The sequence below is a fragment of the Canis lupus genome, chromosome 6, assembly GCF_003254725.2.
Source record: "Canis lupus dingo isolate Sandy chromosome 6, ASM325472v2, whole genome shotgun sequence".
NCBI lineage: Eukaryota > Metazoa > Chordata > Mammalia > Carnivora > Canidae > Canis > Canis lupus.
The window spans coordinates 5,842,532-5,856,301 of NC_064248.1; the positions used below are offsets into that span (position 1 = coordinate 5,842,532).

Here is a 13,770-nt window from a genome sequence, read left to right on the forward strand (position 1 = left end):
CTTCTGCTCAAGTCATGATCCCAGGGTCCTGGGATCTGGCCCCACATCATCACATTATCCAGCTCCCTGCTCAGTGGGGAGTCTGCTTCTCCCTCTGCCCCTCCCACTGCTTGTGCTGGCTCTCTCTCAAATAAATAAATAAAACCTTTAAAAAAAGAAATATATTTTTAATTAGAAAACATTAAATAGGGAATGTAATCTTTGGTCCATTTCCCAAAGAAATAATTCAGAAAGAAAAAAACCTGACTCCATGTCTTATCATTCATAAAACAAACAACAAAAAAAACTCCAGGGGTGCCTGGCTGGCTCAGTCAGTGAAGCATGTGACTCTTGATCTTGAGGTTGTTAGTTTAAGCCCCACACTGGGTTTAAAATTTACTTAAAATTTTTTAAATCTTAAAAAAAAAAAAGCAAAACCCTGAATCTAAGTGTCCCCAAAATAGGGGAGTATTATACAAATTATGGTCAAGTCTTTCAGATTCTTAAGCAACTTTTTTTTTTAAGATTTTATTTTTTTTAACTAATCTCTATACCCCACATGGGGTTTGAACTCACAACTCCAAGATCAACAGTCTCGTGTTCTACCAACTGAGCCACCCAGTTGGCCCCTAAGCAACTTTTAAAATAATTCTTCCAGGTTATACAGAAAGGTGTTTCTAATGTGATACTTGGTCAGAAAGCAGGGCTCAAGAGTGTCCCAACATGGACACAGAAGCCTGGATGTGGGAACACGATAAAAAGGTATCAATTTTACAAAAACACAAGATGGGCCTTGCAGGGACTCACAGTGACAATATGCTATGAACTGAGGAGTAGTAATAAAGTCTGCCCTTGTCCCTGAAGGCCAGAGGGAAAAAAGTGTGCCTATGCTAAGACCCAGTCCCTCAAGGAAGCAAGCAGTATTTTATTTATTTATTTTTTTGTTTTGTTTTGTTTTTTTGCAAGCAGTATTTTAAATGTTCCATAGAACACAGTTCCACGTGGGATTAATAGATATTACAAAAATAAGTAATCTCCAAATTCAAACAAGTCTGAGAAATAGTAGCTTAAACATGGTTATGGTTACTTTGCTGCAGGACTTGTCTGAGCCTTTAACGTGCTAATGAGCACCACGGGGCTATAAAGAAGGTGACCACATGATTTGTCATCCCCAACCAGACACCCTGAAGAGAATGGATGTGCTACTAATATAGCGTCACACCAAGACCACAGACATAATCCAGGGCTGTCCCAGACAGAATGGTCACCCTGGCCTTTCCCTCTCTGTGTCTTCTAGGGAAACCCTGCCTGTCTATCAGACCAGATCCAACACCCCTCCCTGGCACAGCCACTCTGCAGAACCCCATTTTCCCAACCACCTCCGTTGGATGGATGTATCTCAGAATGCAGGCCTGGGAGGCGGGACCCACACCAACACCCCCTCCTTTCCATCCTCGGAGCCCATGACAAAAGCTAAAATGCAGATTGGCCACAATCCTGACCCCAAAGCAACAACAGTAAATGTGCCACAAACCCCAAAGCAGCCCTGCTGCTCTAAGTCCTCTCCAGGCCCCAGCAGGTGCTCAGGGCAGAGGTCATGAAGAAAAGGAGAGGGTCTCCGTAGCATTTCTCAAGGGAGCCAGATTTCCCACAGTGCGTCCCCCAGCCTGGCCCACTCTCCAGCAGTCCTTCTGATAGCATAGCGAGGGCTGATTCCGCCCCCTCGGCCCACCATGACCAAGGCAGGGCCCACCCCTCGCAGCCACAACAGGCCCGGCATCCCCCTGCCACGCGGCCTCTGGCCAGCCACCCCTGAAGAAGGAACCCTTTATCAATCCACTCTGAGATGGGCCCCATCCCAAGGGTAGCTCAGCATCCTTGAACCAAATGGAACCCAGAAGTCCCCTTTCATTCCCCCTACTCCCAAACCAAGAGGACAGAGTCCCCACCCAGCAGACTCAGGCGGGGACAGAGGGGAAGAAAGACGTGGGATGCTTACCCTGGAAAGAGCAGAGCCAGCTCCCCATGGAGAAGCCCTGCTACGGCCACACCACAGCAGGCAGGCGCTGGCAGATGGGCCCCTGCCCCCCAGATCGATAATGGGCAACGTCAGGAACGTTAGGAGGCTGCCCTGCCCCCCACCTGCTCTGCAGCCCAGCCGCAGAAATGCTCAGTGTGGCTTTCCTCATCCTGATGCCATTAAAAAGTTTAGGATGTGGTTAGGGGAGGAGGGCCAGAGAAGTTGACCTTGAAGGGAGTGGGAGGCAGCCCAGGGCTTGTGCAGGCTTTGCGGGAGCAAAGGCTGGAAGTCTGTGTTGGTTCTGCCCACGTTTGCACAGCAGCTGGGACAAGTCACTTAAGATGGGGATGATGTCGTCTGCCCTCCCAAGGAGCAGAGAACCAAGGTGAAAGACATAATCCTCCAGGGTGCACCAGGGTAGAGCCAGTGTCCAAGACTACAGGCCAACTCCAAGGTCTGAGGGTCCCACCTGGGGGCACAGGAGGCTGGTGCCCATCTCTGGAGCACCCACAAGGTATGAGGGCATCTGAGCCCCAGCTCCGGAAGCCAGAACTGAAAAGCTCTGGGATCAGCCCTGTGTGGACCCCTTGGGGGGATCACAATATAGAAGGTGGACCCTGGGGACGTCCGGGTGGCTCAATGGTTGAGTTTGTCTGCCTTTGGCTCAGGTCATGATCCCGGAGTCCTGGAATCAAGTCCCACATCAGGCAGGGACTTCTGCTCCTCCCTCTGCCTCTCTGTGTCTCTCATGAATAAAAAAATAAAATCTTAAAAATAAGAGGTGGATCATGTCCCATGGGGTCTGCTCCATGCTTGAGGGGGGAACACCCATGCACACTCACCCTTGACCTCCCATATCCTGGGTCCCCAGCATGAAGAAAGGCCCATAGGCAATTTGGGGCACATTTATGACTGACCTAATGAGAACCAATCACTCTTCCTGCTTGCCACCTGCCCAGGATGGGAGCCCACGAAAGGAGGCGAGAGTGTGGTGCTGGGACTAAACTGGGGGGCCAGCCACCACCCCTCTCTCCCGCAACAGGGCAGCAGGTGCCAGCTGCCTGAGCCAGCGTTAGACCTGGCCCAAAAAAAAAAAAAAAAAAAAAAAAAAAGACCTGGCCCAGTCTGAGTCTCCACAGCAGCCCCACCACTCTCTGGCCCTATTGTTCTGGGCAACTCAGATGACAGCTCGAGCCTCAGTTTTGTCATCTCTATTCTTTCAATAGTTCTCGCCCTGGGCTATGAGTGAGAAGCGGCATGGTAAGATGTCATGGTGAAGTAGAGTTGTCAAGCACCACCCTTCCTGAATGGGACACCTCTGGGGCCTGACCACAGCTCCGGGGACGGGAGAGGCTCCTCGAGGAGCTGCTTGCGGTCTGTCCCTTGGTCCAGCAGCCCTGGGTCCTCCCCATGTCACTGCAGCCGTTCTGGTTGGGGACAGGAGGGACACCCACAACCTGGCCTGGCCTGCCTCCACCTGAGGCCCAGAAGCAGACTCCAGGGAAGGGCTGTGGGCTTCTGGTCACAGCCTGCTGTCGTCCCCTCTTGCCCACCACTGCAAGGCAGTGGCGGACCGTGCCCCACCCCTGCAGGGTGCTCCAGACTCAAAAGGAGGGCTGTACCCCAGCAGAAGCCCTGGCCACCAGCCTGGAAGCCCGGACCCTCGGGATGGATTCCAAAGCCCCAGACGGCCCTGGTGTCAGCTCCCAGCTCCCCGATGGGGCTCCTGGCGCCTGCCCTGGCCCATTCCCAAAACTTCCCCTTGCCCACTTGAGCTGCTCTCCGGCTCCCAGACATCTCAAGACTCAGAGCCTTTGCAGCCACTATTCTGTCTGCCTGCTTGCTCTTCCCACTTGGCTGGGCTGGTTCCTACTTTTCCCTCAGATCTTTATACCAGTGTCACCCCCTCAGCAAGACCTCCCTGGCAGCCTGATCTGAAGCAGCCCCCAGGGGTGCTCTATCCTGCCTGGCTGGGCTGCCCCTGCCCTCACTGGGGTTCCCAGACCACCCTCCAGCATACCTGCTGCTCTGACCACCTTGGGGCCACCTCCTAGTGTGACGGTCCCCCCCAACAGCCCCTGGTTCCTGCCACTTCCTGTATGTTATAGCTCTGGGGACTGACAGGACAGGCTGAGGGGGCAGGGGCATCAGTCCAGGTCCAGTCCCGGCCCTCGGCCAGACCCTCTGCCCAGAGGCTGAGCTCATACTTTGGGTGATAGCCACTGCCCTGATTCCCAGAGCAGAGTCCAGCTTATTGCTGGCCCCCTCCCATCACCCCCAGACTCCAGCCTCCACCAGACCCACCCCTGGGGCCCCGGGGCCCCTCACAGATGGCCAGTGCCAGGGGGTGGGGGAGGGGCCACCCTGTCCTCTGGGGCTTCCACCTGCCCCTCCTCCTCTCCAGAGGCTCTTGCTCCGAGAGCCGAGAGCCCGAGAGCCAGAGCAGAGACAAGAGCAGCTGCGGGCCTCAGAAAACTACCTTCCGGGACGCCTGGGTGGCTCAGCAGTTGGGTGTCTGCCTTTAGTTCAGGGCATGATCCCGGGGCCCTGGGATCGACTTCCACATCGGGCTCCCCACAGGAGAGCCTGCTTCTCCCTCTGCCTGTGTCTCTGCCTCTCTCTAGGTCTCTCATGAATAAATAAATATATTTATTTAAAGTGAAAGAAAGAAAGAAAGAAAGAGAGAGAGAGAGAGAGAGAGAGAGAGAAAGAAAGAAAGAAAGAAAGAAAGAAAGAAAGAAAGAAAGAAAGAAAGAAAGAAAGAAAGAAATCTGCCTTCCCCTCTCACCAGGCCCATTGCTCCAGGCTCTCTGCTCTGTCCCCACCACCTGGGAGTCTTGCTGGGGTCTGGGGAGCTGCAGCAGCAGCAGCAGTGCCAGAGGGGGATGATGACACCAAGCCCAGCTGCAGTTGAGGCCGCCTGTATGCCCAGCGGTGGGCACAGGGGTGTGGCTCTGTAATCAATCAGGCCTTCACTGAGCAGCACCTCCTCTCTCTGGAACAGTCCCTGCAGGGGATGCAGAGGGGAGTTGGGGGCAGTTAGACCACCAGCCCCCACCCTCAGAGGCTCTGCCCCGGGCAGGGTAACTAGGAAGCAAGCAGCAGGCCACACAGTGTAGCCCATTCAAGATGACAGCAAAGAGTATAGTAGCACCCGGGGCACATCCCCCCAAAGGCAGGAAGACGTGGAACAGTGAGGTGGAGACCTGGGCACGGCCCACGATCTAACTGCTTAAAACAATACATCCGATAGGTGAAAAGATTAGGGGCGCCTGGGTGGCTCAATGGTTGAGCATCTGCCTTTGACTCAGGTGGTGACCCTGGGGTCCTGGGATCAAGTCCCGCATCGGGCTCCCTGCATGGAGCCTGCTTCTCCCTCTCTCTGTGTCTCTGCCTCTCTCTGTGTCTCTCATGAATAAATAAATAAAATCTTAAAAAAAAAATAGGCAAAAAGACTAGAAGGAACTCTATCACAGTAGTGGCTCTGATTATTAGCTTAAGAAGGAGGCTGATGGATGCTTCTCCTATCACACTTCCAAATTTTTCTGTGACGGGACTATGGATGGATGGGGAAAGGAAAAAAAAACGAGTCTTTAATGAGTTTTATACCTACAGGCATTTCACACTCATTAACTCTTGATCCAATCGGAGAAATGATGTGATCCCATAAGTCACTCTTAGAGGGTCACACAGCAGGGGCCATTAGAAGGGGTATGAAGGGCTGGATCAGAGCCAGAATTCAGGCCCCTCTTGGTCAGGGAGAGAACAATGAAGGAAAAACCCAGAAGGTGCCATGGAGCTGTCTCCAGGAGACAAGAGGATCAGGTCAGGCTGCTGACCTTCTCCCAGAGAGTGGCTACAGGCCCCCGCCCCCACCACCCCACTGGACCAGGCTCAGCTTGGTGCCTTTGCTCATGCTCTTCCTCCACTGTAAGCAGGTCCTTCTCCTCTCCACACATCCTGAAGGCTGAGCTCATTCCCATTCCCCTGATGCCCCACTCTTGGTGGCCACCCCTGACCTCTCCCAGCCCTGGCAGTGAGTGCGGGCCTCCTGGCCTGGGTGGCCACATTTCTCCTCACCCCATTACCCAATCTCCACACAGTGGGCTGAGGGATGTGAGCACCCAGTCATTCCTCTAATACCCTCCAACAGCTCTGGTCACCCCGAACACCTACCCGAATCCCTGCCCTTTACCATCTGCCCTCTGCTACCCTCCCCAACCTTCTTTCCAACTCCTTTCCACCCAGACTTGTCTGCCTTCCCTCTCTAACAAACCAGGTCCTTTTCTGCTGCAGGGCCTTTGCATCACTCATTCCATCCACCTGGAACATCCTTTCCCCTTTGTTTTCTCTCTTTGGCTTCTTCCTGTTACTCAGGAATGTCTCTCATGAGTAGAGGATCTGCCACGTTGTAATGAAGTCTGGGCCTCCTACGGGGCTGTTCTGGGCAAGCCCAGCTACAGAGGTCTGCCCAGGAGCTGTGCCACACAGCTTCTTTACCCTCCCACCCTAGCTCTGCTGGGGCCCTGGCTCTGCCAGCTGGTTCAAACTTTCCTTGACTCCACCCAGGGCTCAGATTGCCTAATCTGGCCCCTGGCAATTTTTTTTTTTTTTTTTTTTTTTGTCTCTCCAAACTTATGTACTAAGCAGATGAGACCGACAGTGTCTTACCCTGCTAGCTGGAGTGTAATCAAAACCAGGATTTGTTGCCCAAAGACATTCATCACAGCGTCATTTATCAAAGTGAAAAATAGGAAACAGTCATCCTCAACTGCAGAGAATGAGCTAAGAATATGCTTCCAATTCTTTTTTATCATATTCCTTTTGATTTAAGACTTTCCAAAGGTTTTCCAGTGTTATTACAACAGAAGTGAAATGCCCTGGACAGCCCCAAGCTGTCCCCACTTTGGCCCACCCTCTCTTACTGGCACACTTGTCACTGGCCACGTGCCAGTCACACTCTCTTTCCCTCTCTCATATTTGCCATGTGCTCTTCTGCCACTGGGCCTTTGCACAAGCTATTCCCTCTCCCCAGAACACCCTCCCCTCTTCAACTACTATACTGTCACCCTCTGGACCTCAGCTCACATGTCTATCCTCAGGGCTGACCTCCCAGACCTGGTCAGGTCCTAGTTCTAGGATCTCACAACCCTCAACCCCCCTGCTCCCCACCAGAACGGCAGCCCCGAGGGCCGAGCCCACATCCGGTTTTGCTCAGAACAAGAACTCTGGTGGTGAAGACTGTGTCAACAAAGCAAGTCTTTGATTTATATTTGTTGCATGGATAGGATATTTTACAGCCATTAAAAACGATGTGGAAAAATCCACTTGATCATCTTAGAAGGAAAAACCAGATTCTTAAGTTGTATATGCAGCATGATTGCAAATAGGTAAGAAGAAGAAAAAAAAGTAGGACATAAACCGAAATAACAGTTGCCTCTAGGGGGTGAGATTACAGGCAATTTTACCTCTGCACCTAACTTCCTAAATATTCCACCATGGGCTACCTTTCTTTCATCTTCAGAGAAGCACGTAGCTGACAGCTGTCCTCCGCCCCTCTGCTGTCCAAGCTGCACCCCCAGCCCGGGCACCCGGCCCTCACGCCTGCCCAGTAGCAGAAGATGAAGGAAAGGTCAGATACCGAAAGGCTAACGGGCATGGTTCTGGGTGGCAGACAAGAAGGCTGACGGGAAATGGGGCTGGCTCCAAGGATAAGCCCTGACCCCAGAAGGGAACGAGTGGAGGCAGAGAGGCCAGTGGAGGCTGGAGTCTGAATCCTGGCTGAGTGACTGGGGCACAGCGCCATGCCCACCTGGATCCCCACTTTCTCATCCCGAGCAGAGCTAACAGTAGGACGTGCCTCCCAAGTCGGGGGAGTGTGAAAAAGAACAACATGCATAAAGCATGCCGAGTCAAATGTGAAAGGGAGGACGGCCAGACAGAAAGAAGGACTTCCGTGTACTGCTAGCCCAGGCTGGTCACCAGGGGGGTCTTCCAGGGGAAGCACTCCCCACCCCGGCCCTGCAGCCCCGCGCACCTTCCTTGGAGCCGGTGGCCACCGCCGCAGCAGACATGGAGGCCGAGCCGGTGGATGTCCGGCCCATGGGGCTCGAGTGCTTCCCCCCACGGCCGGGGGGCTTCAGGCCGCTGGGCTTCTGCATGGTGGTGCCACTCGGTGTGTGAGGGGTCCGCGTGGGTCACGTCCTCTCTGCCATCGTCACTCACCTGCGGGTAGATGAGAGTGATCACATCATGATATCACCACTTGCCAGGGCACCCCAATGGTGACACGGCAGGATTCCTACACACACCCCCCGCCCAGGGGGGCAGGGGCCACCATGCCCACCCTCTTTCCTTAATAGGGAAACCGAGGCACAGAGCAGTGGCAGCAAGCATGGGCCTGGTGTGGCAATGGTGTGGCCTGACATGTGTCCTGGCTGCTGGACTCTGAGGCCAGGTGCACGCTCTCTGCCCACCTCCTGGGTTTGGGGGTCTGCAGTGATACAGCCCTCCACCAGGACCACGCAGCTCAGCACGGCCACCAACAGCCGAGCGTGACTCTCACACAACACAGGCTGGTGTGGATTCTGACACACGTGGGTAGCCTGGGGGTCGCTGTGCAATGGCTCCCAGGCCCTGTGGGACCAGGGAACCACTCATGGCTCCTGACACAGGAGGGACAGAGCAACACCTAGTTTCATCAACTGCCACACTGTCCCACCTTGCCAGCTCTGCTCACCGTCCCAGCACCTGCCACCCCACACCAAGGGTGGGGATCCGTGCACACATGGAGGCCAACACCTGCCTTGGTCCCCTGCCAGGATGGATCTGCCACGTTCTCTGCCTGCCCTGCACCCTTACAGCCCCTGCCCTTCTGAGAAGGCCGAGGGGGACGACGCCCAGCCCTATAGGGCAGTAGTGCTTGACAAAGGTGGCTCCTGAGACAGGAAAGCCTCGTCTTCCTGGTGGTCAGCTCAGGGAGCCACATGGCAGCAAGACGAGGCCGGTTGCAGGGGGACCGCAGGAGAGGCAGACAAGACAGGCCCGCCGCACCCTGGCCTCTCCCCCACCACCGCGCCCTGGCCTCTCCTCCGCCATCCCCTGGCCTCTCCCCCGCCGTGGCGCTCTGGCCTCTCCTCTGCTGTCCTGGGCACACACCCTCTTCTGCACCAGACATTGGTGAAGGGCTCGCTACAGCCAGGCCCCATCCTGCCCCGGAGTGCTCTATCTGGGGAGCACACAGTCCAGCTGGGAAAGCGGATACAGAGCACCACCGGAGGGGCAGAGTTTCTGGGCAAGGGTATCACCCCTGGGGACCTCGGGAACGGTGCTCTCTGGGTGCTCGGCTCTGATGCAGTAGGAGATGCCCCCTCTGTCAGGCCAGCCACACTCCACATCCTTACCCCAACCCTTTGCTCCTTTCTCGATCCGTAAGATTTATATGAGCTGACCCACCACACACATGGGGAGTGGGCACATGACCCAGGCCTGGCCAGAGTCCACGTGGTTAGTGAAGGAAAGATCACATGACCCAAAGAGCACCAGGGCCTGGACTCTAGCTGGTACCTTTCAGGAAGGTTATTTCCTTTCTCTGGGGCTGTCGGGGTGTGGGTTGGATGCCAGGAACTACAGGGCCATCCCAGTTACTACATGGAGGAGTCTGCCAGGGAATGAGGCCAACATGGAGAGAGCAGAGCTGAATTGCTGGATTTGGATGGCCTGGATGCAGCTGAGCCTGAAGTTGATCACTTGAGCTCTTCACTTATACCAGTCAACAAATCCTTATACCCGTGCATCATTTTCTCTTTTCGCCTAAACATATTTGAGGGACACTGTCACTTGCAACCAAAAAAGTTCTGACTACTGTAGCAGCCAACCCACAATGCTCACAGCAGGAATCTGCAAAGTGGTCTCAGAATGCCCCTCAGGTCAGCAAGTTGAGCCAGCAACACTATGACCTGAGCATGGGACAGACGGCTCCTCATGCAGGGCTGCCAGTCCTGAGAGCAGAGACAAATAAGCTCAAATAAGCTCCCCCAAGGCACACAGTGATGACACCCACATACCCAGGTGAGCCAACAGGAGTATGGAACATGGCTGTCAGCCTTAGCTTGGTCCTAGAGCCTTCCAAACCCAACATTCTAACCCTCTGCTGGATGACTCTGACACCCCAGGAATTCTGGGGCCTGGGAGTTGCTGGATCAGTGGGAGTATGAGGCTGCTCCCTTGCTCTCCAGAACCTGGCCCTCCAGGAAGCACATGCCCTAGGGAAGTACCTGTGGGTTGCAGACATCTCTCTCTGGTTCAGTTAGGCCCCATCGGCATCCCCCCAGCACAAGCTTGAGCCCAAGCCTGAATGACCCAAACCCCAATGACTCACTGAGCCAGCAGGGGCGAGGGAGCCTGCTCTCTGGTGACAGGGAATATCCCACCTCTGGGTGGCTAACTGGCCTTCTGCTCCAGCGACTTAGCAGGGGAGGCCCTCTGACCTAGGAAATCCTGAGGTAGGGCCCCATGTGTGTGGGGCAGAGGAAGACCTCTTGCTGGGAACAGAATGAGATGCAAGGAATCCCTTCCCTGTGCCTTTTGGGCCCTTCTCTGATGAAACCCCCCCAACCAGGGAAAAATGTTACAAATCATACATCTAATAAAAGACTTCTATTCAGAACACATGGGGAACTCTGATCACTCACTCATCAGAAGACAAACAACCTAATGGAAAAGGAATAAAAGATTTAAATACCTAGGGTGCCTGGCTGGCTCAGTAGGGAGAGAACATATGATGCTTGACCTTGGGGGTTCTGAGTTCAAGCTCCACATTGGGGGCAGAGATTACTTAAAAAGTAAATAAACTTAAAAACAACAAAGTCAAAATAAGTTAGAGACCCCTGGGTGGCTCAGTGGTTGAGTATCTGCCTTTTGCTCAGGTCATGACTCCAGGGTCCTGAGATCAAGTACTGCATCAGAGTCCCCACAGGGAACCTGCTTCTCCCTCTGCCTCTCTCTGTGTGTCTCTCATGAATAAATAAAGAAAATCTTTTAAAAATAAATAAAAAAATAAATAAAATCTAAAAAAAAAAAGTTAAATATTTATCTACCATATGATCCAACTGCCCAAGAGAAATAAAAACACATGTTCATATAGAAGTCTGTAAAAAATGTTCATTGTAACTTTATTCACAATAGTCAAACAATGGAAACAATCAAATACCCATCACCTGGTGAATGGCAAGCAGCGTATCTATATAATAGAACATTGCTTGGCAATAATAAGTGACTATAACATATGCAACGATATTGACCACCCTCTACAAGGTGCAGCAATAAGAAGCCAGACACAAAAGACTACATATTGCATGATTCTTATTTAGAGGAAGTTTCAAAACTATAGACACAGAAAGCAGATCTGGGGTTGCCTGGGGGTGGGAGCTGGAATTGACCACAAATAGGCATGAGAGAACTTTCCAGAAGGCAGAAGTGTTCCAAAAGTGGATTGTGATGACCACACAATTTGTATTTATACTAAATATCAATTTGTCACCAAGTTATACATTTAAAATGGGTGAATCTTATGGTATATAAGTTAAATCTTAACTTCTAAAAATTATATAAAAAAATAAAATCCTTGAAGGTTCTCCATAGTAGTGTGCCAGCCTTCAAAGCTCTCCTCATCTTCTTCCTCCAAGCACTATGGCCCTTGCCCACTTACACTGGCCATGCTGGCCTCCAGCCACTCCTGGACTACACTAAGCATTCTCCAGCCTCAGGGCCTTTGCACATGCTGTTCCCTCTACCTCAAATATCGAGGTTCATTGGTCATCACCTTCAAGTATCTGTTCCAATGTCCCCTTCTAAGATTACAACCCCTACTCAGTCTGCCCCCTCTCCATCCTGCTTTGGCTTTCGCTACTGCTCAAGGAAAGGGACTAGGGTCTATTTTGTTTGCTGTGGTATCCATTGTCCTGACAAGGGACCTAGGAAGCCCCCCTTCACATCCTCAGTCCTACTCACGTAGGACTAAGTAGCTTATGGTGACCAGCCCAGCAGGCAGTCTGGTGGCATGGCGACCTTCCGGCTAGCCAGCATGTCCTCTGAGGCAGGGACCAGGCACTCTAACAGTGTCCCTAGCATCGGAGGCTTCTCAACCACACTGCTACTAATGACCCTGCATTCCCTCACTACGCACCTGACACCTTCCCACCTCCCCAGACCCCACTTGTGCTTTTTCTCCTACCTGCTTCACTTCACCTGTTCCAATCACCATGAGACACCTGGCCCAATGCTTCCTCCTCTGTAGAGTCTCCCCGAAACTTTGGCCCACAGAGGCCTCAGGATTGCACACTGAGCCAAGGAAAGATGACATTGTTCTCATTTATCTTCATCTCGCCTCCTGGGAGCTCACGGGCAACCCCAGGCGGGGCCCCAGCTTCTCTGAGAACCCAGCCCCAGCACAGAGCCTGGCACAGAGCCCGTGTTCCGGAAACCCTGTGTGAGGGCACACCTGCCATTGCCCAGAGGACAAAGGCCTCCAAAGCCACAAATCTCTAGGACACTCCTCCCAGGGGAAGCTTCCGGAGGCTCCCAGAGTTGCCCTCCTCCCTCCTAGACCCTGAAGATCCCAGCAGCTTCTCCTTCCTTATAGGAATGTGGCCTTATTATTCCTCCCAAGCCCCGATGAGCCAGAAGCCATCTCAAGGGAGGAACACAGAAAGCTCAGAAAAGTTGAGGGACTCACCCAAAGTCACAGGCTGCTCAGTGGCCATGCTGGACTCAGCCCCGGGACTGGCCCTCCCCTGCCTCCCTAGGCTGGCGTCCCCCAGCCTGGACTAACATTTGTGAGACCCCTGGCCTCCGCGGAGAGCGCCTGGGTGCCTCACTGACAAAGGAGACCAGAGGAGTTGGCTGCATTCGCTAGTCCCACCACCAATGGGGCGGGGGGGGGAGGACCAGGCAGGAGAGGCCAGCAGCCACTCCCACCTAGGGTCTCCGAAGCTGGGAGAGCCTGTGAAGGGGAGAGGGGAGGAGAGAAGAAGTGGTGAGCAGGAAGAGGGGGAGGAACCCGGGGCCAATCACCCCTTTGTGACTCAGCCCTTCTTGTGGGATTGAGGAAGGAAAGGCTTTCTTGGGAAAAGCCAGGACAGGGTGATAAATTGGCCTCCGGCCACCCTGTAGGGGGTGGGGCAGGCCTGGGAGACCAGGAGGGAGGAGACTTAAGGCAATGTGGGTCCAAAGCCCACCCACCGCAAGTGGCTGTGGGTCTTCAGCTGGTGTGAGCCTGCTGCATCGCCTGCAGGACAGGGCAGGGAGCACGGACGAGTGAGTCCGACCACAGGCCCACGGGCGGCCCTCCACGCCTAGCACGCAGCAGCCGCCACTCCGATCGGTGTCTACTCTGATGTCGGGAGGCCTGGGGTGCCAGGCAAGGCGGGCACGGGAGGGGAGAGGAGGGCCGGCAGCATTCAGACCAACAGGCCCCCTTTTGTGCTGCGCTCAATGGCCATTTACCAAAGACAAACCCGGGCTGCATTTCAGGGTTTCCATTTCAGCTGCGCTGGGGGTGGCTGCTGCAGTCGTGGCGGGGACGAGGCCCAAGAATGTTCCGCCAATAGGAGGCTCAGGGTGTGGCCTCGACGGAATGGGCGGAAAGGTGCCAACTAGGGCAGTGGAAAGCCCACATCCGGGGCACTGGCATCACCCAGAGGGCGAGGGAGGCGGGCGGTGGGAATCCCACTGTGGAGGCCCGGCCACCGCTCACACCGCATCCTCGGCTG

General features: G+C 54.0%; 1 protein-coding gene across 3 annotated transcripts in view; it reads right to left on the reverse strand.

Annotated features, from left to right (window-relative positions):
• CLIP2 (CAP-Gly domain containing linker protein 2) overlaps window positions 1-13,770 on the reverse strand; it is a 72,307-nt gene that overhangs the window by 44,206 nt on the left and 14,331 nt on the right. For all 3 annotated transcript variants that reach the window (XM_025425776.3, XM_049111053.1, XM_025425774.3), the window contains exon 3: window positions 8,037-8,224. In XM_025425776.3, the coding sequence (XP_025281561.3) occupies window positions 8,037-8,160 (124 nt within the window). In that variant the 5' untranslated portion in view covers window positions 8,161-8,224. The remainder of the gene's footprint in view (window positions 1-8,036; window positions 8,225-13,770) is intronic.